This window comes from Tasmannia lanceolata, unplaced genomic scaffold (genome assembly GCF_043159265.1).
Source record: "Tasmannia lanceolata isolate RefF3 unplaced genomic scaffold, GAP_Taslan_0.1 ptg000037l, whole genome shotgun sequence".
Classification (NCBI taxonomy): domain Eukaryota; kingdom Viridiplantae; phylum Streptophyta; class Magnoliopsida; order Canellales; family Winteraceae; genus Tasmannia; species Tasmannia lanceolata.
Window position 1 is genome coordinate 5,134,119 of NW_027518714.1, and position 17,507 is coordinate 5,151,625.

General features: G+C 38.3%; 2 protein-coding genes across 2 annotated transcripts; both read left to right on the forward strand.

The window, feature by feature from the left end:
- The first annotated feature begins 1,918 nt into the window (after positions 1–1,918).
- LOC143861093 (abscisic acid receptor PYL12-like) lies at positions 1,919–2,801 on the forward strand. Its single transcript, XM_077371988.1, has one exon. The coding sequence runs from the start codon at positions 2,030–2,032 to the stop codon at positions 2,567–2,569; it is 540 nt and encodes a 179-aa protein (XP_077228103.1). The 5' UTR covers positions 1,919–2,029; the 3' UTR covers positions 2,570–2,801.
- An 8,491-nt stretch (positions 2,802–11,292) lies between these two features.
- On the forward strand, positions 11,293–16,072 carry LOC143860374 (low-temperature-induced cysteine proteinase-like). The gene is made up of 5 exons (XM_077370961.1): positions 11,293–11,790; positions 12,025–12,257; positions 13,474–13,611; positions 13,704–14,270; positions 15,729–16,072. Exons 1-5 carry the CDS (start codon positions 11,328–11,330, stop codon positions 15,873–15,875), a joined length of 1,548 nt encoding a protein of 515 aa, XP_077227076.1. The 5' UTR covers positions 11,293–11,327; the 3' UTR covers positions 15,876–16,072.
- Positions 16,073–17,507: the final 1,435 nt, after the last annotated feature.

The following is a 17,507-nucleotide window of genomic DNA, read 5'->3' on the forward strand; positions in this document are numbered from 1 at the left end:
GACGGCCAAGATAGAAACGAACCAAAAGAAACCTCGTGAAGCGCTCTAACTTAAGAGGCAGTAATGAAAACGGACAACTTGTCCATGTCAGAAAAAAACGAACAACTTGTCCGATTTTGAAGATTAGACTGTGTATCATTTTTGTTTTAAAAGATGCACGCAATCCGTAATTTCCCCCAACATCAGCCCACATTACGTACTTTTCTCATTGATATATGTACTTACTCTTCTCGATAATGACAGTCCTATCTTCATTTTACACTTTTTGCAATTAGCGGCTGAAGGTCTTTACAGTTATCATAAAGCAATTTATAACCAATAAAAAAAGGGAAATGATATATCCGCCCCTCTTGATCATCAGGAACACCCCCTGTCAGTGTTTGTGGCAATCAGAAGAAATCAATGCCCCTGATTGCCACAAACACTGACAGTGGGCGGATATATCACTTCCCTAAAAAACATGCTTAACATAGTAAGTAGTCATATTATCAAACTAAGGCATAGGTCGTTTTCTTTTATTTATTAATCAACAGGTCGTCTTGACACATTCTTTGAGTGCTAAAGCCACTTTAGACCAACTCAATACAGTATGTATTTTTCAATGTTATATCAAAGTCATAGAAGTGCTAATAACAATCGAAGAAAGTTTTTTCCGACATTTGGGAGATGATATTTTCACTCTCTCTGGATTTCGTGGACACTCCTCTCATAACGTGATTTGATGTTAAAAGTGGGCAACTTTAACGCAAGAGACATCAAAATCACGTTATAAGGGGGGCGCATGCGTAATGTGGTGGGGGTTATAAGGAGTTCTAATAATAATCACAGGGGGGTCTGACATTTTCTGTGTTTCGTATATTCCCTGAGACGTATTGTCACACGTTTGTCTTGGCTTTGCCGGTACTGTCTTATCCATTAAAAACATTCTAACGCCCTTGTTTTGGTTTGAAAGCGGTGTAAAATTCTTGATCATTTTCCATCATCTTCGATTTTAAGTAAGAGATCCAAGTTTTAGAAATCTCTCCCCCATCGTAAGATTTTTAAAACCTGGAAACACGGGACAATCTCCTATTCTCTTGCTTGTGAAAAGCGGGCCGAGAAATCAGAAAACGATAGAGGGTCTCCTTCTTCTCTGGTCTCTCATCCAGGATTTTGAGGAAATTTCAAGATTTTAAAATATTTTTTGATACCCAAACGGCTCCTTAGGATTTTGAGAATTGCAGGGAACAATTTTGGAACATGAAATTGATAATAAGTCCAAAAATGGTCATTGGACTCCAATTATCAGTTTTGGACTCAAAATCCAAAGCAAAAGGGGCTAACCCCTAACTCATTTGGTCAAGGTTTTGTTCTTCAACCTTAGCCCCATAGTGTCAATCTCAGGTTACGTTAAAAAAGGTACAGTAAAACACAATTTGTCTCTTGACCAACTTTCCTCTAGTAATTTAATTTCTAAGATTACGGCTAGAAATTTCTTCACCAAGTTGTATTCTATACTAGGAAAGAATAGCATTTCCTATAAAATGGCTACACTAATTATTTAGATGTATTTGGGGCCTTTTTAGATTGTAAACTGCAATATTAAAAGATTAAATTCTCACCTAAATTACAATTGCTTCCAGATTTACTGGGGCCCATTGCTTACGAGAAATCCAAGAAAAACCATGCAAACAGTGGACAATTGCACTGGTATTACCCACCCTTAGAAATGAGAGAGAGAGAGAGAGAGAGAGTGAGAGAGATGAGGACAAAACCTATCAAAGTAACTACAGGACAAATTTCTTTTCTTCCTCTGCCTGTCACCACAGGCAAGTGGACGATAAACAAAATCCACCCAACTCTTAAGCAAGAAGCCAAAATTTTTACTAATTTTAGCACAGACCATCCTTATTTAAGCTCTCACCAACCACCCCAAAAACATACAACGAAACAGGCAAACAGAAGAAAAAAGAAAGAGAAATAGAAAAAAACCACCTTCTCCTCTTCAAAGACAGTAAGATAAAAGGAGAAAGAAAAACTTAACCAGAGAATGCCCTTCAACCAAGCCCAAAGACCCAACACACTAGAAATGTCTGGCCAGTACCACAACCACGTCCTCTTGCCACACCAGTGCAGCTCGACCCTGGTCCAAACCATCCTCGCACCGCTGTCCCTGGTATGGTCCCTTGTCCGTCGCTTTGACAACCCTCAAGCCTACAAGCACTTCATCAAAAGCTGCATAATGAGTGCCGGAAATGGCGAGATTGGGAGCATGAGAGAGGTTCGTGTCGTGTCGGGGCTGCCAGCGGTGACTAGCACCGAGCGGCTTGATTTCCTCGACGACGATTCTCATGTCATAATCTTTAGTATTGTCGGGGGAGACCATAGGCTGTCCAACTATCAGTCTACAATGACACTTCACGAGTCATCTGAGGGAGGTACAGTCGTTATAGAGTCATATGTAGTCGACGTGCCATCGGGAAGTACAAAGGAGGAGACATGCCTTTTTGCTGATACTATCGTTGGATGCAACCTTAAGTCGTTGGCTAGGATCTCAGAGAAGATGGCATCTGCATCATCAAACACTTAAACCAGTTGAACACCTCTCTAGCTCTATCTTATGTCTCTCATACATGTGAATATTTTGGTACCAATTATAAGTTACTTGTGATAACTTTTGTAAAGTAAAGATAAGTAACAGAAGGTAACTTCTTATATTCCTGTTTTTTTATTTTGTATATTCTCCCTGATGGTTTTTGCTCTCTCCCTTGTTTTGATATTGGTAATGGAAAATGATAGGAAAACACAGCTTGTGTCAAACTAGTCAACCCTCTTTGTTTCATCATGTGTAAGAAAGTTTTTTTTTTCTTTGACAAGGGTTGCAAAGTTTTCAAAAAAAAAAAACATCAACCACTTAACACTCCTGTCATAATCAGCTAATCAGTGGCACTTCTCAGGATTTGAGCAAATTACTGTTAGGTAAAAGCCTAATTACAAGTTTGAAGCATATTTACAATTTTGGATTGGGATTAATTGGGGTACAAACATTTGAAATTCGGAAAATGCTCTTGAATTATTCAGGATTTTTGTTTTGAAAAAAGATATTGAGAAGTATCATAAAAATTATATATAATACATAAAATGATAGAATTCTTCCCCTATTGTTTAATTGGGTATACATTTCCTTAATTCTTAGGTTGAAATATTTCGACCACGAAAATTTATGAGTGAGTTACTGTAATTGGGGGCTCAAGTTTGTTATAGACTAGCTAAGCAACCAAGAATGCAGAATTAACTGGATTCCATGAGGAATTCAGGGCATTAATGGATTGTCTTATGAGACCGAAAATGTATGACAAGTAGAAAATGCACATATCATTTGCTAAATTAGAAACACACCATTTTCCGAATATAGAAAATGCGTAGATTCCTAAATGCATTGTTTCCTAAATCTAGGAAACCACCGGTTCATTGGAAACTTGTCTTGTAGAAAAGAAAATTCCTCACAAAGATGATTATTAATTACTATATTTAAATTAATTACATGAGAAAATGATTAAAAACTAAGGGATGATTTTCTGTTTAATAAGATCATTTTTAAAAGTATAATAAATAGCTATTTTCTTTATGACAGTTTTGGTATTTTACATTTGAAAACCATCCATTTGCAATATTATAAAACATCATAAGTAAAAACCCTAATAAACCTTTTCTTTTCCATCTTTTGAGCAGTGTAGCTCTCCTCTCTCTCTTGTAACTTAAGATCGTGAGAGGAGCAAAACCTTAAACCATGTGGGAAAGGTGATTATAGTCTGTCTAATATTCTTCATGTGTATGTCTCCTTTTCGTTTTCCTTGATAGAATTTCCAGTTATTTTAATTTACTTTTATAGGCCAATTTCCATCTCATTTGTTTAACAAAGATTCATTTTCCCCATCGTTGTTTACAACAGCAATATTGTATAAGTTAATCAGGATTATCCTTTTGTAGGATTCTTTTAAGAAGACTTCTTTTCTTTATGAAGTTGCTTTTGAATACCTGACAGTACGTAGGTTTGAAAGTTGCAATTGGAAGTTAACTTACCAACATCTCCAAAAGCTTAAGCGGTTGGAGAAAGGTATTATTTATCTTTTATACTTTAACACTCCCCCTCACGTGTCACCCACTTGGCAAACAAGTGGCACATGTGGTCCCACTTTGGGCCGACCATCGCATGTGGATTTTTTGCTATCCGGGAGGGTTGAACTCGAGACCTTTGGTTCTGAAACCATGTTAACTTACCAACTTCTCCAAAAGCTCAAGCTGTTGGAGAGAGGCGTTATTTATCTTTTATACTTTAACAGGCAACAAATTCAAATTATATAGTTTTTAAGGCTTTGAATATGTTAAATCAAGTATCTTGATTTCTAAGACTAAAGACTTGATACTATTAGAGTTAGGGATTTAATGATTATTAATAACATTAATTTGGCATTAAAAATTAGTAATTGAGGGTAGGAGGTAGGATTCGGGAATATCAAAGCTAATAATTGTGAAGAGATGATAGAAATAGAACCTATAATATTGCATTTGTAATTATTATTATGCGACTTATTCTATACTATATATTGGGAAAACTTGGATGGCTAGGATGTTTAAAACCTTATAAATGTAAATGTTTATTTAACTATTAGAAACCTTATAGCCATTCTTATCTCTAAAGACTATACAATGGGAAAACTAGACTGGCCTATTACAATACAAGATTTTAACTTAATTAAGGCCCTGTTTGGATAGCAGGAAATTTATGGAAAAGTTTGCAAAGGAAAAAAGATTTCTAACATTTCCTCCTCATACACATGAAAAGAGATAACTTTGAACCAACCCTATTCAAATTACCCTATTGAATTTTTATTTAGAGGGGACCCTCAATTTATGATGATATCCCTCTAAATTAACAGTAATCTATCATCTTTAAATTATGGGAAGAAAAAAAATTCCCTGAGAAAATCTTTTCTGTTAGAAATGCTTTTCTTGCAATCCAAATTGGGCCTAAGAACCTGATTGGATTGTGGAGGAACTTTTTAGCAAAAGTATTGATAGGAAAATCTTTTCCATAATTTCTCGACTTTCCATTGTCCGGTAGATTACTACTTACTAATTAATTGGGGAACTAAGTTGTCTCCTCAAAATTTTATTTCAGATTATAGAAAATTTATACTACTCTGGAAAACACTTCTAAAACGGGATCCTGTTCAGAAGATTAAGACGACAGTGAAAATGACCGAAGAATGGGGTATTTTCACCTGATTTTTTACATTTTGTGGGGATGCGAGCTCTCTTTCTTGTCACAGCAGAGGACATCGAGCTTTTTTTCGCCCTCTATTACTTATTACATGCCTACTGTATTACATTGAAAATCGTAAGCCATGTTCGTTTTGGATATTGAGAATCGATTTGAGTCCAAAACTGATTATTCACAATTACGAGTCCAATAAACTGTTTTGGTTCATAATCGATTCTCAAAATCCAAAACAATTAGAGCCTTGGTGAGCAGCATAAACACTAAACGGGGTTCACATGGTTTTAACCAAATAGTGGAAGAACTTATTTCTTAAAAATAGAATTTTAGCCAAACAATAGTGGAAGAACTTATTTCTATTATCTATTATTTCTAGACAATAGAATTTCACCTGGAATCATAACTGCTGGTGAATTTCGCATTTCAGTCTATTTTAACCAAATAGTGGAAGAACTTATTTCTATTATATATTATTTCTAGATAATAACATTTCACCGGGTTCTTGACCCCCCCGGTGAATGTGGCATATTTCGACTTTATACTGATCGACTTTATACTGATTTTGGCGGCGGTAATGACATGTATACACCGTCGGTCTTTGAATGTCCATTGGTGAAGCCTTTAGGAATCGCTCATTTACCGGCAGATGGTAAACCACCGCTTATCCCCAGTGAAAATTACACCGGCGGATAAAGTGGGCTTATATAAGCACAGCTGTAAAAGACCCTTTTTTTTTCCTGTAGTGAAAACTGTTCCCGATACAAACTAATTTCACCAAGCAGTGGATAGGACCATCTTAGAACTGTTAAAGTATAAAATATTAAAAAACGCCTTCTCCAGCGGCTTAAGCTTTTGGAGTAATTGGTTGTTTCACAGGGTACCAAAGCAAAGGTCCTGGCTTCAACACTCTTTGATATTAAGAAATCCACATGTAATGAGTAACCTAGAAAGAGAGGCCACATGTGCCACGTGTAGGTCAACCCTAAAAAGTGGTGCCACACGTGAGGGGAGGTGTGATGTAGGTGGCCGCGGAAGCGCCTTCATCAATCTTTGGGAAAGGATCGGATCTTCAATGGAAAGTGTCGATTCTTGCAAGGGATGCAAGAAATATAAAATCAGGGATAAATCTTGCATGAAACAAGATGTAAAGTGAAGAAAAAGGAGAAATGATTAGAAAAAACCTAATCTTGTTTCCAATTTCACAAGAAAGAAAACAAAAATAGATGAGAAGAGAGAACTCTCCCAAACCTCTCCAAAAAAAGAATCTCTACTCAATTTCAAACTCAGCAACTTCTTACAAATGAGAGGGAATGGCTATTTATAGCCAATTACAAAGTAAAATGACACTAATGCCCCTAACTGATATCAAATGACCAAAATACCATGAGTGATGCTAAAATAACCAAACTACCCCTACTTAAACCAAAAGACACAAAAGACATGTAAAATGATCAAATTCACCAACCTACCACTAGGCTAATGCATCAAATGCTAAAACTACTACACTACGAGCATGGAAGGGCCAATGTAGAGATTCCAAGGGGATGCTCCTGCATCAAGGAGTGGATTGGACCATCTTAGAACTGTTAAAGTATAAAATATTAAATAACGCCTTCTCCAACGGCTTAAGCTTTTGGAGTAATTAGTTGTTTCACAGGGTACCAAAGCAAAGGTCCTGGCTTCAAAACTCTTTGATATTAAGAAATCCACATGTAATGAGTAACCTAGAAAGAGAGGCCACATGTGCCACGTGTAGGTCAACCCTTAAAAGTGGGGCCACATGAGGGGGAGGTGTTAAAGTAAACAAGATTAAATAACGCCTTCTCCAACAGCTTAAGCTTTTGGAGTAATTGGTTGTTTCACAAGAAGAAGTTATTGATGCATATTAGTTTATTAACCTAACAAAAATGACTCCCAACTTTAGTAGTCAAATAGAGAGAGCGACTCATTATAAAAAGGGCGGCCCAGTGCACGAGGCTCCCGCCGTTGCGGGTTTTGGGGAGGGCTAGATGTACGCCACCTTACCCCTTCTTTGCATAGAGCAACTCATTAAGGAGTAAATTTCTTAATAATTAAAATTTATTCCATTGGTGAAACTGATCAGTTACTTGCAGTTTATGAGAGAGAGATAACAACTCATCATATGTTTATCTAATGATTAAGTATGAAATTCCATAATCATTAAAATTTATTCCAATGGTCACTCTGCCACTGTTGGGATGCAAGGTCTTCCCGTTTGTGTGTGAATCAAAGAACAAAGAAACCTACAAGCGTTGCCCCTGTGAGAATAGTCCTGTTGTAATATGCTCCACTTCTTCTTCAAGATGCTTCAAACCGGGATCAATTTGGCTTCCGAATAGCTTCAAACTTTGTGGAGAACGCACCGGCAAAAAACAAGAAAAACACACTTTTTTCTGTACTATTTTTTCTCGTGGTTTTTTATTTTTTTTCGTCTTCCACAATCAACATGTCACACACGATTCTCTTTCCTATTTCCTTTTTCAAATAGGTTTCCTCTCTTTCCTTACTTCCTATTCTAAGTAGGAATCTAAGGTTTCCATAATGGGCTGGAGCCATGATAATCTCCTTCTCCAAATGATACATATAATCACATTTCCCTTCCTCCATTGGGTCGCGTGTGATTTTCATGACTCCACATAGCACCTACAAGGCTACAATCCATGGACCAACCAGCTAAGGGATATTAAATTTCTTTTCATCTTTGGGATATATTCCACACCACCCATAGTGCAAATCACTACATGAAACATCTTGATTTTCACAATCCCAATACCAAGTAGACTCAGTCACATGGTGATATTATACATGTCATACTCTTTTGTAATGTATCAAAATATTGCTTACTTGATCACACATATCTACTACAATCTCACCATCCTCTGGAATGTGGAAACAAATCACACACGCGCGTCCCTGGACCCAACTGCAAAATGACACCACACAAGCAGGGCATCTTCCACCCATCGAGATCACATAAATACTACTAACCATTGTTTTCAGACAATACATACCATCACAATTCTCTTACTCCATTAGGTGCATGCAACAATGTGTGATTTTCATGACTCCACTTAACACCACAATCCATGGAGCAATCACATAACGCATACATCTTTAGGACAATATTCCACATCGCCCAAAGTGTAAACGACTACATTGAAGATCTTCATCTTCACTATCCTAACACCAGTGAAATTACAAGTAGACTTGTCACATCATGATATTATACATGTCATACTCTCTCGTAATTTATAAACTATCAATATTTTCCATCCAAGATCACGCGTTACAAAAACTACCAAAATCTAAAATCCACTCATCCAACAATCTCATTTTGCTCATCCATCACCCCTACTACAGTACTATATATCAAAATTGTTATCACTCTCCATCTTGTCGGCATGATTTGGATAGGGGATTTGCTAGCGTCCATCGCAAAAGGCATTTTGCACATGGCCTGTCGCATTTCAGAACAGCCACCTCGTGAATGATAACAAAATCTGCTGAAAAGTGAGCCTCTGTGGCTGCTCTGACATGCGACAGACCATGTGTGAAATGCATTTTTCGATGGACGCTAGCAAATCCCTTTGGATTAGACCTGGCAAAAAGTGACCCGGACCCGCGAGTCCACCCGGCCCTCCCGTAAATTCCGGGTCCGAGTCACTAATCCGTGACCCGTTTGAAATTGACCCGCGGGTGCCCATAGAGAAGTACAAAAGTTTTTTTTTTTTTTGAATTTTTTTTTCCGTAATTGTCATAATTTTTTAATTTTCTTTGTAGTTTTTTTGGTAATTATCATATTTTAATACATTTTGTTGGTGTTTTTTTTTGTAATTTTTCTACTTTACTTCCATTTTTCCGTAATTTTTCATTTAAAACTTAGTACCCGCATGATTATTATATATTGCTAGCCACCTTTGCGCAAATCGTACTTCTGCCGATCTTTGCAGCAAAGGATGGGCGACAAGCCGAAAAGTAGCCTCCGCGAAGGTGGCTACGAATCCATATACAAAAAAAAAATCTTAAAAAAAATACGTCAAAAATCCGGATGACCCACGGGTCGACCTGGCCCGTATGGGCCGGGTGCAGGTCCAAGCTCAATGACCCGTAAAATTTTCCGGGTCATTTTGACCCGGACCTGTACGGGCCGGGTCAAACCCGGTCCGGCCCGGCCGTTTGCCAGGTCTACCTTGGATAGTCCTACTTCAAGTGGCCAAATTACTTACAATGGAAGCATTGAACGTATATTTCGCTAACCCTAGATCCCCTTCTAGGCTATCTATTTATTCAATTTTTTAACTCAATCGAGCAATCAAAATACGATATTGATTGTCCTCATGATTAGACTCCCTCCTCATCACTTTAGATAGGAGTGATGTGCAATCTTTTCCTGCTGCACCCTCGTTTTTCGAAGGGCAATGCAATCTGAACCAGGTAGTGGGACAACAAACAAAATAACCACGTATTATTCTCCTACATTGAAATCAATTTTGTGAAGCTGATCTAAGATTCCATTGAATACGTTCATATATTTTAGAAGATTTTCAGCTTCTTGCATCTTCAACCCTCAACCTGTATAATTGATGTTTTAGACATAATTTGTTGGTCGAGCTCTTAAACTCTTTTGGGTTTTGCTGCTCCAATTGATTCCTCAACTAGTACAATTGATTTTCTTCCCGCACCTTGATATAATTTTTTGAGATAGGATTTGGGTTACCCCTTCACTTTTCTGACAAATGCTTGGCCCAGCCCAATGGATCCCCAGCCATCTCCCCCTCCCTAATGGTCTGGTGCATGAAAGTAGTCGTGCTATATAGTTTAACGGAGGTGATAAATTCGCACCCCCTAAAGGATGATTCGCACCCCTTTAACATGAATTGACATAAGAAAGCGTTAAGTCTGAAGCTTTTTTACGCTAGGGGCGCGAATCATCCAACAAGGGGTGAGAATTTATCATCTTGCTTTTATACCGGCCTTTTCAATTAGGTGTTGAAAGCGGAAAGCTGTTACAACTGATTTTTTATATGATGCTCGATCGGGCATGCCCTTGGAAAAAGCACCACCCTTGATATTTGATCCAACAACAGCCCCTTTTTTCATCTTTTTAAGGGGCTGCTGTTGGATCAAATATTAAGGGTGGCGCTTTTTTCACGGTCTTGCCCGATCTGGCATCATATAATTGCTCGTTACGACTTAACGACTTACTGTCGTAACCTAAATCTATCAACAGCAAATCAAACAAGTGTTTAATTGATTGAGGAGTGCCATTATCGAAATAATCCAATCTCATTTTACATTAGACTAACTATACTTGACTTTAGTCATTGATATCCAGTACATGTGGGAATATCTGGTTTCATGCCGAACTGAGATCCCACCCACTCGATCAAGGCTTCAAATACCAAGAATTAAGATTTATGTTTTCGAATGGTTTAAGATCATCTGTAGGGCATGGGCACAGAATTCCCACGCAATCTCATTAAAAAATCACAAACTATGTGCCACGTGTACCATGCATGGGGAATGAAATAGAAAGATTGTGATGGGAGAGTGGCACTAGCATTCTACAGTAAAACATCAAAGATAAATATTGCTTTTCTCTCAGCTCCCCTTCCCAGCTTACTTCACCAGACTGTTAGGTAGACTAGAATGTGAAGGTAGACCAAGAACTACCACGAGGTTTTCATTGGTCATTTGCCCCACCACGTACACTTTATTTAGGAAAATACTTCTCCTTTCAATGAATTAGCAAAACCAACCCCTGAATTGATGGATACACCCCTCTAAATTGCCATAACATCCTCCATTCATGTGAGCTAAAAGCCCTTTTTTCCCTTAAGTGGGCTTGAACCCATTTGCAGTTTTCAAAGGATATTTTAGTCGGTCCATTCAAATATTCAAAATATCTCATATTATGAAACAAAGGGTATCCATGAGATGAAAACACAGTCAATGGCTCTTAGAAGGGTGTTGAATGGTAGCTACATTCTTCCATCTAATTTATATACAAAATCCCAACGATCATTCATCAGTCACTGGTTGGAAAATGGGTCACCGGAAAACTGAGTCTGTGCTCCTCTTCTTGTTGTGGGCCTCCATTTCAGGCCTTGGTCTATGTATCCATAGTGAATTCTCTATAGTTGGTTACGACCCCAATGATATCACGCCAAACTCTCGAGTGGCAGAGATCTTCGAGCTATGGAGGGAGAAGCACAACAAGATTTATGCACATTCTGGAGTGAAGGAGAAGAGGTTTGAGAATTTTAGGAAGAATCTAGCTTACATAATTGAGAGGAGTGCGAATAGAGGATTGTCCAGCCATGTCGTCGGGCTAAACAAGTTTGCTGATCTGAGTAATGAGGAATTTAAGAAGCTTTATCTGTCAAAGGTAACAAAGCCCGCGACAAAGAAGAAATTGACCAAGAAGGTGGCAACATGTGTAGCTCCTTCTTCGCTCGATTGGAGGAAGGAGGGAGTTGTCACAGGCGTCAAAGATCAAGGCGACTGCGGTGAGTTGTTTTTGTTTTTAGAAATTTACTGATGAAACTGATACTTAGACCCCCTGTTTTGATACCAAACACCCTCCCTCCTTTATTCAGAATTTTGTTATTAGCTGTTTAAACTTTAATGATTCCCAATGAACTGTATGAGCCAATGAAACGGTTACAAATTACAAAACAAGGATAAAAAAAAGTTGTATCTTAGTTTCAGTTTCCTAATCAGCTTTGGTGTAATTTTCAAAGGGAGCTGTTGGTCATTCTCTTCAACTGGTGCTATAGAAGGAATAAACGCGATAGTTACTGGAGATCTTATCAGCCTATCTGAACAAGAACTGGTGGATTGTGATTCAACGAATGATGGTTGTGAAGGAGGCTACATGGATTACGCATTCGAGTGGGTCGTAAAGAACGGAGGAATTGATACGGAGACTGATTATCCTTACACAGGAGTGGATGGAACCTGTAACACCACCAAGGTCTGATTTCCTACGAATTTGTAGCAATCTTTGAAGAAATAAAGCTAATAGTTTCTACAACATTCTCTGTCTTCATTATATTTAAATATAGGTATATACCCAATAAGACCCACAGTAATGTGATAGTACTAATTTTAAGAATTCATCAGACAAAGATGAAGTTTCAGCCACCCAAACATGAAGATAGTAAATGCTATAGTGGTTTTTCTTAGTTTAAGTGCATTGAACTGTACACAGGATAATTGTAACACTACACATTCTTGGGCGGGACACCAAGTACATGTAACTTTACCGATTGACCAATTTCTAGATGCCGGAGTGGATCCTAAAACGAGATCACTTCCTCATGAATTTCTCTAGAATCTTGGCTCAACTTTCTCAGTTTCTCCCAATTTTGCCGAGGGATTTGGATCATTACAGGTGGCTGCATGTTGGCCGATGTAAGAGTACTAAACGTTGTTACTCTGCTAGAGTTTTCTCATTTCTACCTATCATTTTAAGTTTTGCCTCTCATTGATGATATCCAATTTCTGGCTTGTAAACATCGGATCATTTCCTCTGTTTTGGTTGGCATCAATTGATTGGCAGAAAGTAGTGTGTTTCCCATTTCTTAGGTCCGTTATTCAATCTATATACCTATTCTTGTCTCATTCAGTTGGAGTGATTGAGAACAGAAGATCTTTAAAATCCCAATTTATGTAATTTTTAGTTTGTTTGTGGCCTTGGTTTGGGCTCTCCTCTCCTATTTCTTGTTTCTGTCTTCTAGTCTCTCTTGTGTTAGTCTTTGGATGATTGGTCTAATTCTGTATCTGTAGTTTTTTTGTCCTTTAAATAAAGCTCTTATTCAGCTTAGAAATGAAGAAAGAATAGCAGATCTTAGCATGGATAAGTTTGTGGGCGAAGACCAAAGGACTAAACTGAAAATAAAATTGAGTATCAAAAACAGGATTTGCCTCATCAAGACTTCTCTGATTGGAATAAGATGAAGTTCCTACATCTGAATTTAAACTAGAAAACAGATGGATGAGCTAAAAACCCCAAATATAGCTGCATAGAAGAAAATAACCATAATAACTTACCCATGTTTTAAATTACAAGATCCAATACACCATGTTTTTTTTTTCTTGCAGAATTAACATCATTATTGAAAAATTTAGAAACAAAATAACTCATTGTTGTGTTTCTTTTACCTGATTTATATCGTTTTGTTGATCAGGAGGAAGACAAAGTGGTAACTATTGATGGTTATGAAGATGTCGAGGAAGAAGAAAGTGCTCTTCTCTGCGCTGTTGTTACCCAACCTATCAGTGTCGGGATGGATGGTTCTGCAATTGATTTTCAGCTATACACAGGAGTATGTAACTTAACTCGTATCACACACCTAAAAACTTTCATACTAGTAACATAGAAAACAACTGAATTGATCTGAATGACACAATGTATTAGGGAATCTATGATGGAACGTGCTCGAGCAATCCAGATGACATCGACCATGCAGTTCTCATCGTGGGTTATTCTTCCGAAAACAACGAAGACTACTGGATAGTGAAGAACTCTTGGGGAACAGACTGGGGGATTGATGGGTACTTTTACATAAGGAGGAACACTGACTTAGAATACGGTGTTTGTGCGATCAATGCAATGGCCTCATATCCCACCAAAGAATCCACTTCTCCTTCTCCTCCTCCTCCACCGTCACCTCCTCCACCACCGCCATCACCTCCATCACCACCTCCACCTCCACCTCCGCCATCACCTCCATCACCACCTCCACCTCCGCCGTCAACTCCATCACCACCTCCACCTCCGCCACCTAGTCCTTCGCCAGTTCAATGTGGAGACCTTTCATATTGTCCAGCTGAAGAGACTTGCTGTTGCATTCTTGAGTTCGGTGGGTACTGCTTTAGCTATGGTTGCTGCGCGTATGAGAATGCTGTATGCTGCACCGGGACCATCTACTGCTGCCCTGAAGATTACCCCATTTGTGATGTCGAAGAAGGGCTTTGTCTCCAGGTTTGAAATTTTAAGATTAGCAACATTGCTCTAAAAACTAGACTGGTCTTTAACTTGACCCAAAGCTACATTGCTCTGAAAACTAGAATGGTTTTTTTAACTTGACCTGAACCTTCAAGGCAGCCCAGTGCACGAGGCTCCTGCCATTGCGGGGTCTGGGGAGGGCTAGATGTATGCAGCCTTAGCCCTGCTTTGCAGAGACCTGCTTTGCAGAGAGGCTGTTTCCGTGACTCGAACCCATGACCACCAGGTCACAATGGAGCAACCTTACCATTGCGCCAAGGCTCACCCGTGACCTGAACCTTGAAGTGCTCAAAAAATTCCAACAAAATGACAGACACTTAGATGTCAACAAAATATGATGTTACACAAATGTGTTGTGATTTGTGCATTTCAGTCACCCCCATACACGATGTGAGGGTCCACTACATATACAATGCCAATCACAATAAATATGAGCCACATGTAATTTTGTTAGCATCTGATTATATCATTCCCCTGAGTTACAATAACAGAATATAACAGTTTCAAACCACTAAGTTGTCACTGTTTTGTACTAGTCTTTAACCTTGTTGACTGGTGTCAGGAAAGAACAGAAACCAGTCTTTTGTGTGATACATTCAATATGATTACAGAGTTAAGGTGGTCAGTCTCATTTAAAAAACACGAACGTTTTCCATCATAGAAACAAAAGTTTTGTTTTTTAAAGAGGAAATTGATTTCCTAACCATCCGATCAACTGTCTGATTGATGGTTTTAATATCATAGTTAGTTTTTGAACAAAATCCCATCCTGTGGGTATAAGCAACATTGGATGGTAGAGAAGGTTTATGCACAGAACTTCAGTATTTTATTTTTTATTTTTATTTTTTTTGAATGGTAGCTTCAGTATTTTATTATAAACATGATTGGTTTCCTCCTGTTGAATGATAGAGATGATGATCCCATATTTTACCCCAAAATGATAAAATATGCCCTAGCAAGAAACTAGCCATGCTTAGTGTTGGAATTATCATGCTATAAGAACAATGTCAAAACTGTTGCCAGCAAGTTACAAGACTCGTATGAAAAAGGGCAGTCTTTTTTGTTTTGCTGATGCCATTCTCAGTCCCCTATGCCTATGCACTCTTCTATATAGAAGATCTTGTTATATTTGCCCCCCTTGTTTTTCTAAATGCATTTGCTTACCTAGCAAAAGAAAGAGTGAAAATGGGTGACATTCTGTAAGTTTCATGAAATAAGGTTCTAATTCCTTGTCCCTATTTAGTTTTCGCCTAGACAGACAATGTACACATTACAGTGATCTTAGTTTGAGCTTGGAATTTTTATTTGACTAAATTTCCTACGCGATTTGAACTTTTCAGTGAATGAGGTTCTCATTCTTAGATGTTGGTCATTTGAGTAGGCTTGTCATTGCAAGATTTCCTTATTCAAGTTCTTCATTTTCATTTTTTGTAGGGTTATGGAGATTCCATGGGTGTAGCAGCAAAGAAACGAAAGATCGCCAAACACAAGTTCCCATGGACCAAACCCCAAGGGAAATCCAACCCCAGCTTACAACCTCGCCTCAAGTGGAAGAGGGATGGATTTACTGCATTTCACTGAACGAGGGGGTGGACGCTTTTTCTCTGCATTTTGAAGGAGCTTTTTCTCTGCATTTTGAAGGCCATAGTCACAAGAGAATAAAACCATTTTCTTAGTATCAAAACTGTTATTATATATTGTTGTCTCGAGCTTGAATCATGGATACAGAAGCAAGTTATGTCATTTTTTTTTCAAGTCGTAAGTAATTTATTTGACGACATGCATGCATTCGCATAATTATAAATTAATCTTGTCTTCTGCTGCATCAAAATTTATCATCAACTATTCCCCACCGCCCTTATTTGTCCATTCAAAGCATTAAGACCCATTTTACCAAAAAAAGAATCATGCTAAGTAATTTTTTTTATTGAATGGTAATGCTAAGCAATTGCGGGAGCCTCATGTATTTTTTAATGCTAAGCAATTGATGCTACGCTATAAAATGGTTAGCATCCTTTTATAATCATATGAGGGAGAGGTCTGGGGCATAGCCTCTCCATGAAGGAGCCCACCAGATGAACAATCTAAATCACCGAGCAATAGCCCCACCTGTACAGCAGCCAGCACCAACAAAACGGCAATTTGCTTGGCTGAGCATTGTATTATAGCCATTCTCTTGTAAAGCAAAATGAGCATGCTATGGTGAATTGGTGATAGAGATAACTAAGTAGGAATGAGGAGAGATTCTTGGTATTTAATCACCAAACTAAACTATTGTATGCTATTATAACTTAATGGGGCTGTTCACCATGGGAATGGCAAGCCAGGGTTTATTTTAACTTAGGGTAACTTGCTATTCTATGTTCACGTCTATGTTTGTTCTTGGATAAAATATTACCATAACAAAATTGGTGAACATCTGACAAGATAATTTCAAGATAAACTATTTAAGCAGGATAGCCAATCCCATGAACAGCTTATCCAAGGATTTCTATCCCCATGGTGAACAGCCCCAATAGGGTTAATAGTTGGTATTTAAGGGAAATTATATAAAAGAACCTTTGAAATGTTACCTAGTGTTGTAGTTCCATAGTTCTCATAATCTACTGCCTTTAAGTATGGTTTTTGGTTGCCACGGCGCGCAGATGGCCACAAGTTCAGGTACCATATGACTACACTTGTTGTGGGGCTTTCGGGCTTTCAGGTAAACCATAAGGAATCGCCCAATGCCCAACAACGATGATTGTAACACCAGTCAAATATGCAGCCAAAGATGCATTCTTTTGCACCAGTCCAATGCTCAAGCAAGCTAACTATACCGATATAATCCATGTACCGTCATCAACCACTAGTTGTTGTTACGACTAGAATTCATTATCAATCTATAGTTTGTCCTTGGATCAAAGAAGTGACACATTATATATGCTGACAGACATTATTTTTCCCATGTGTCCTGGAACTGATAGCCACAGCTCATATCCAATGATCGTCCTACTACTCGAATATCTGTAGATAGATCATTTGAGGATTTTCATTAACCTTGTTTTGCTTCTATATACCAAAGTTCCATAGTTCAGCAAGTCTAATGTGATTGTTTTGTGCGCTCAGCACCAGTTGCCTTGCTATCATTCTTTCCCTTCAACCACTCCCTAGGATTAAGGCCCACTCTCCCTCTCCTAGCCTAACTAAACAGCACCAAATGACCAGAGATTG

Bases quoted from the DNA above. Each gene is read 5' to 3' on its own strand.
- LOC143861093 (XM_077371988.1), top strand. From the start codon at position 2,030: ATGCCCTTCAACCAAGCCCAAAGACCCAACACACTAGAAATGTCTGGC.
- LOC143860374 (XM_077370961.1), top strand. From the start codon at position 11,328: ATGGGTCACCGGAAAACTGAGTCTGTGCTCCTCTTCTTGTTGTGGGCC. The intron at 11,791-12,024 runs GTGAGTTGTTTT...TAATTTTCAAAG, and splicing joins CAAAGATCAAGGCGACTGCG to GGAGCTGTTGGTCATTCTCT. The intron at 12,258-13,473 runs GTCTGATTTCCT...TTTGTTGATCAG, and splicing joins GAACCTGTAACACCACCAAG to GAGGAAGACAAAGTGGTAAC.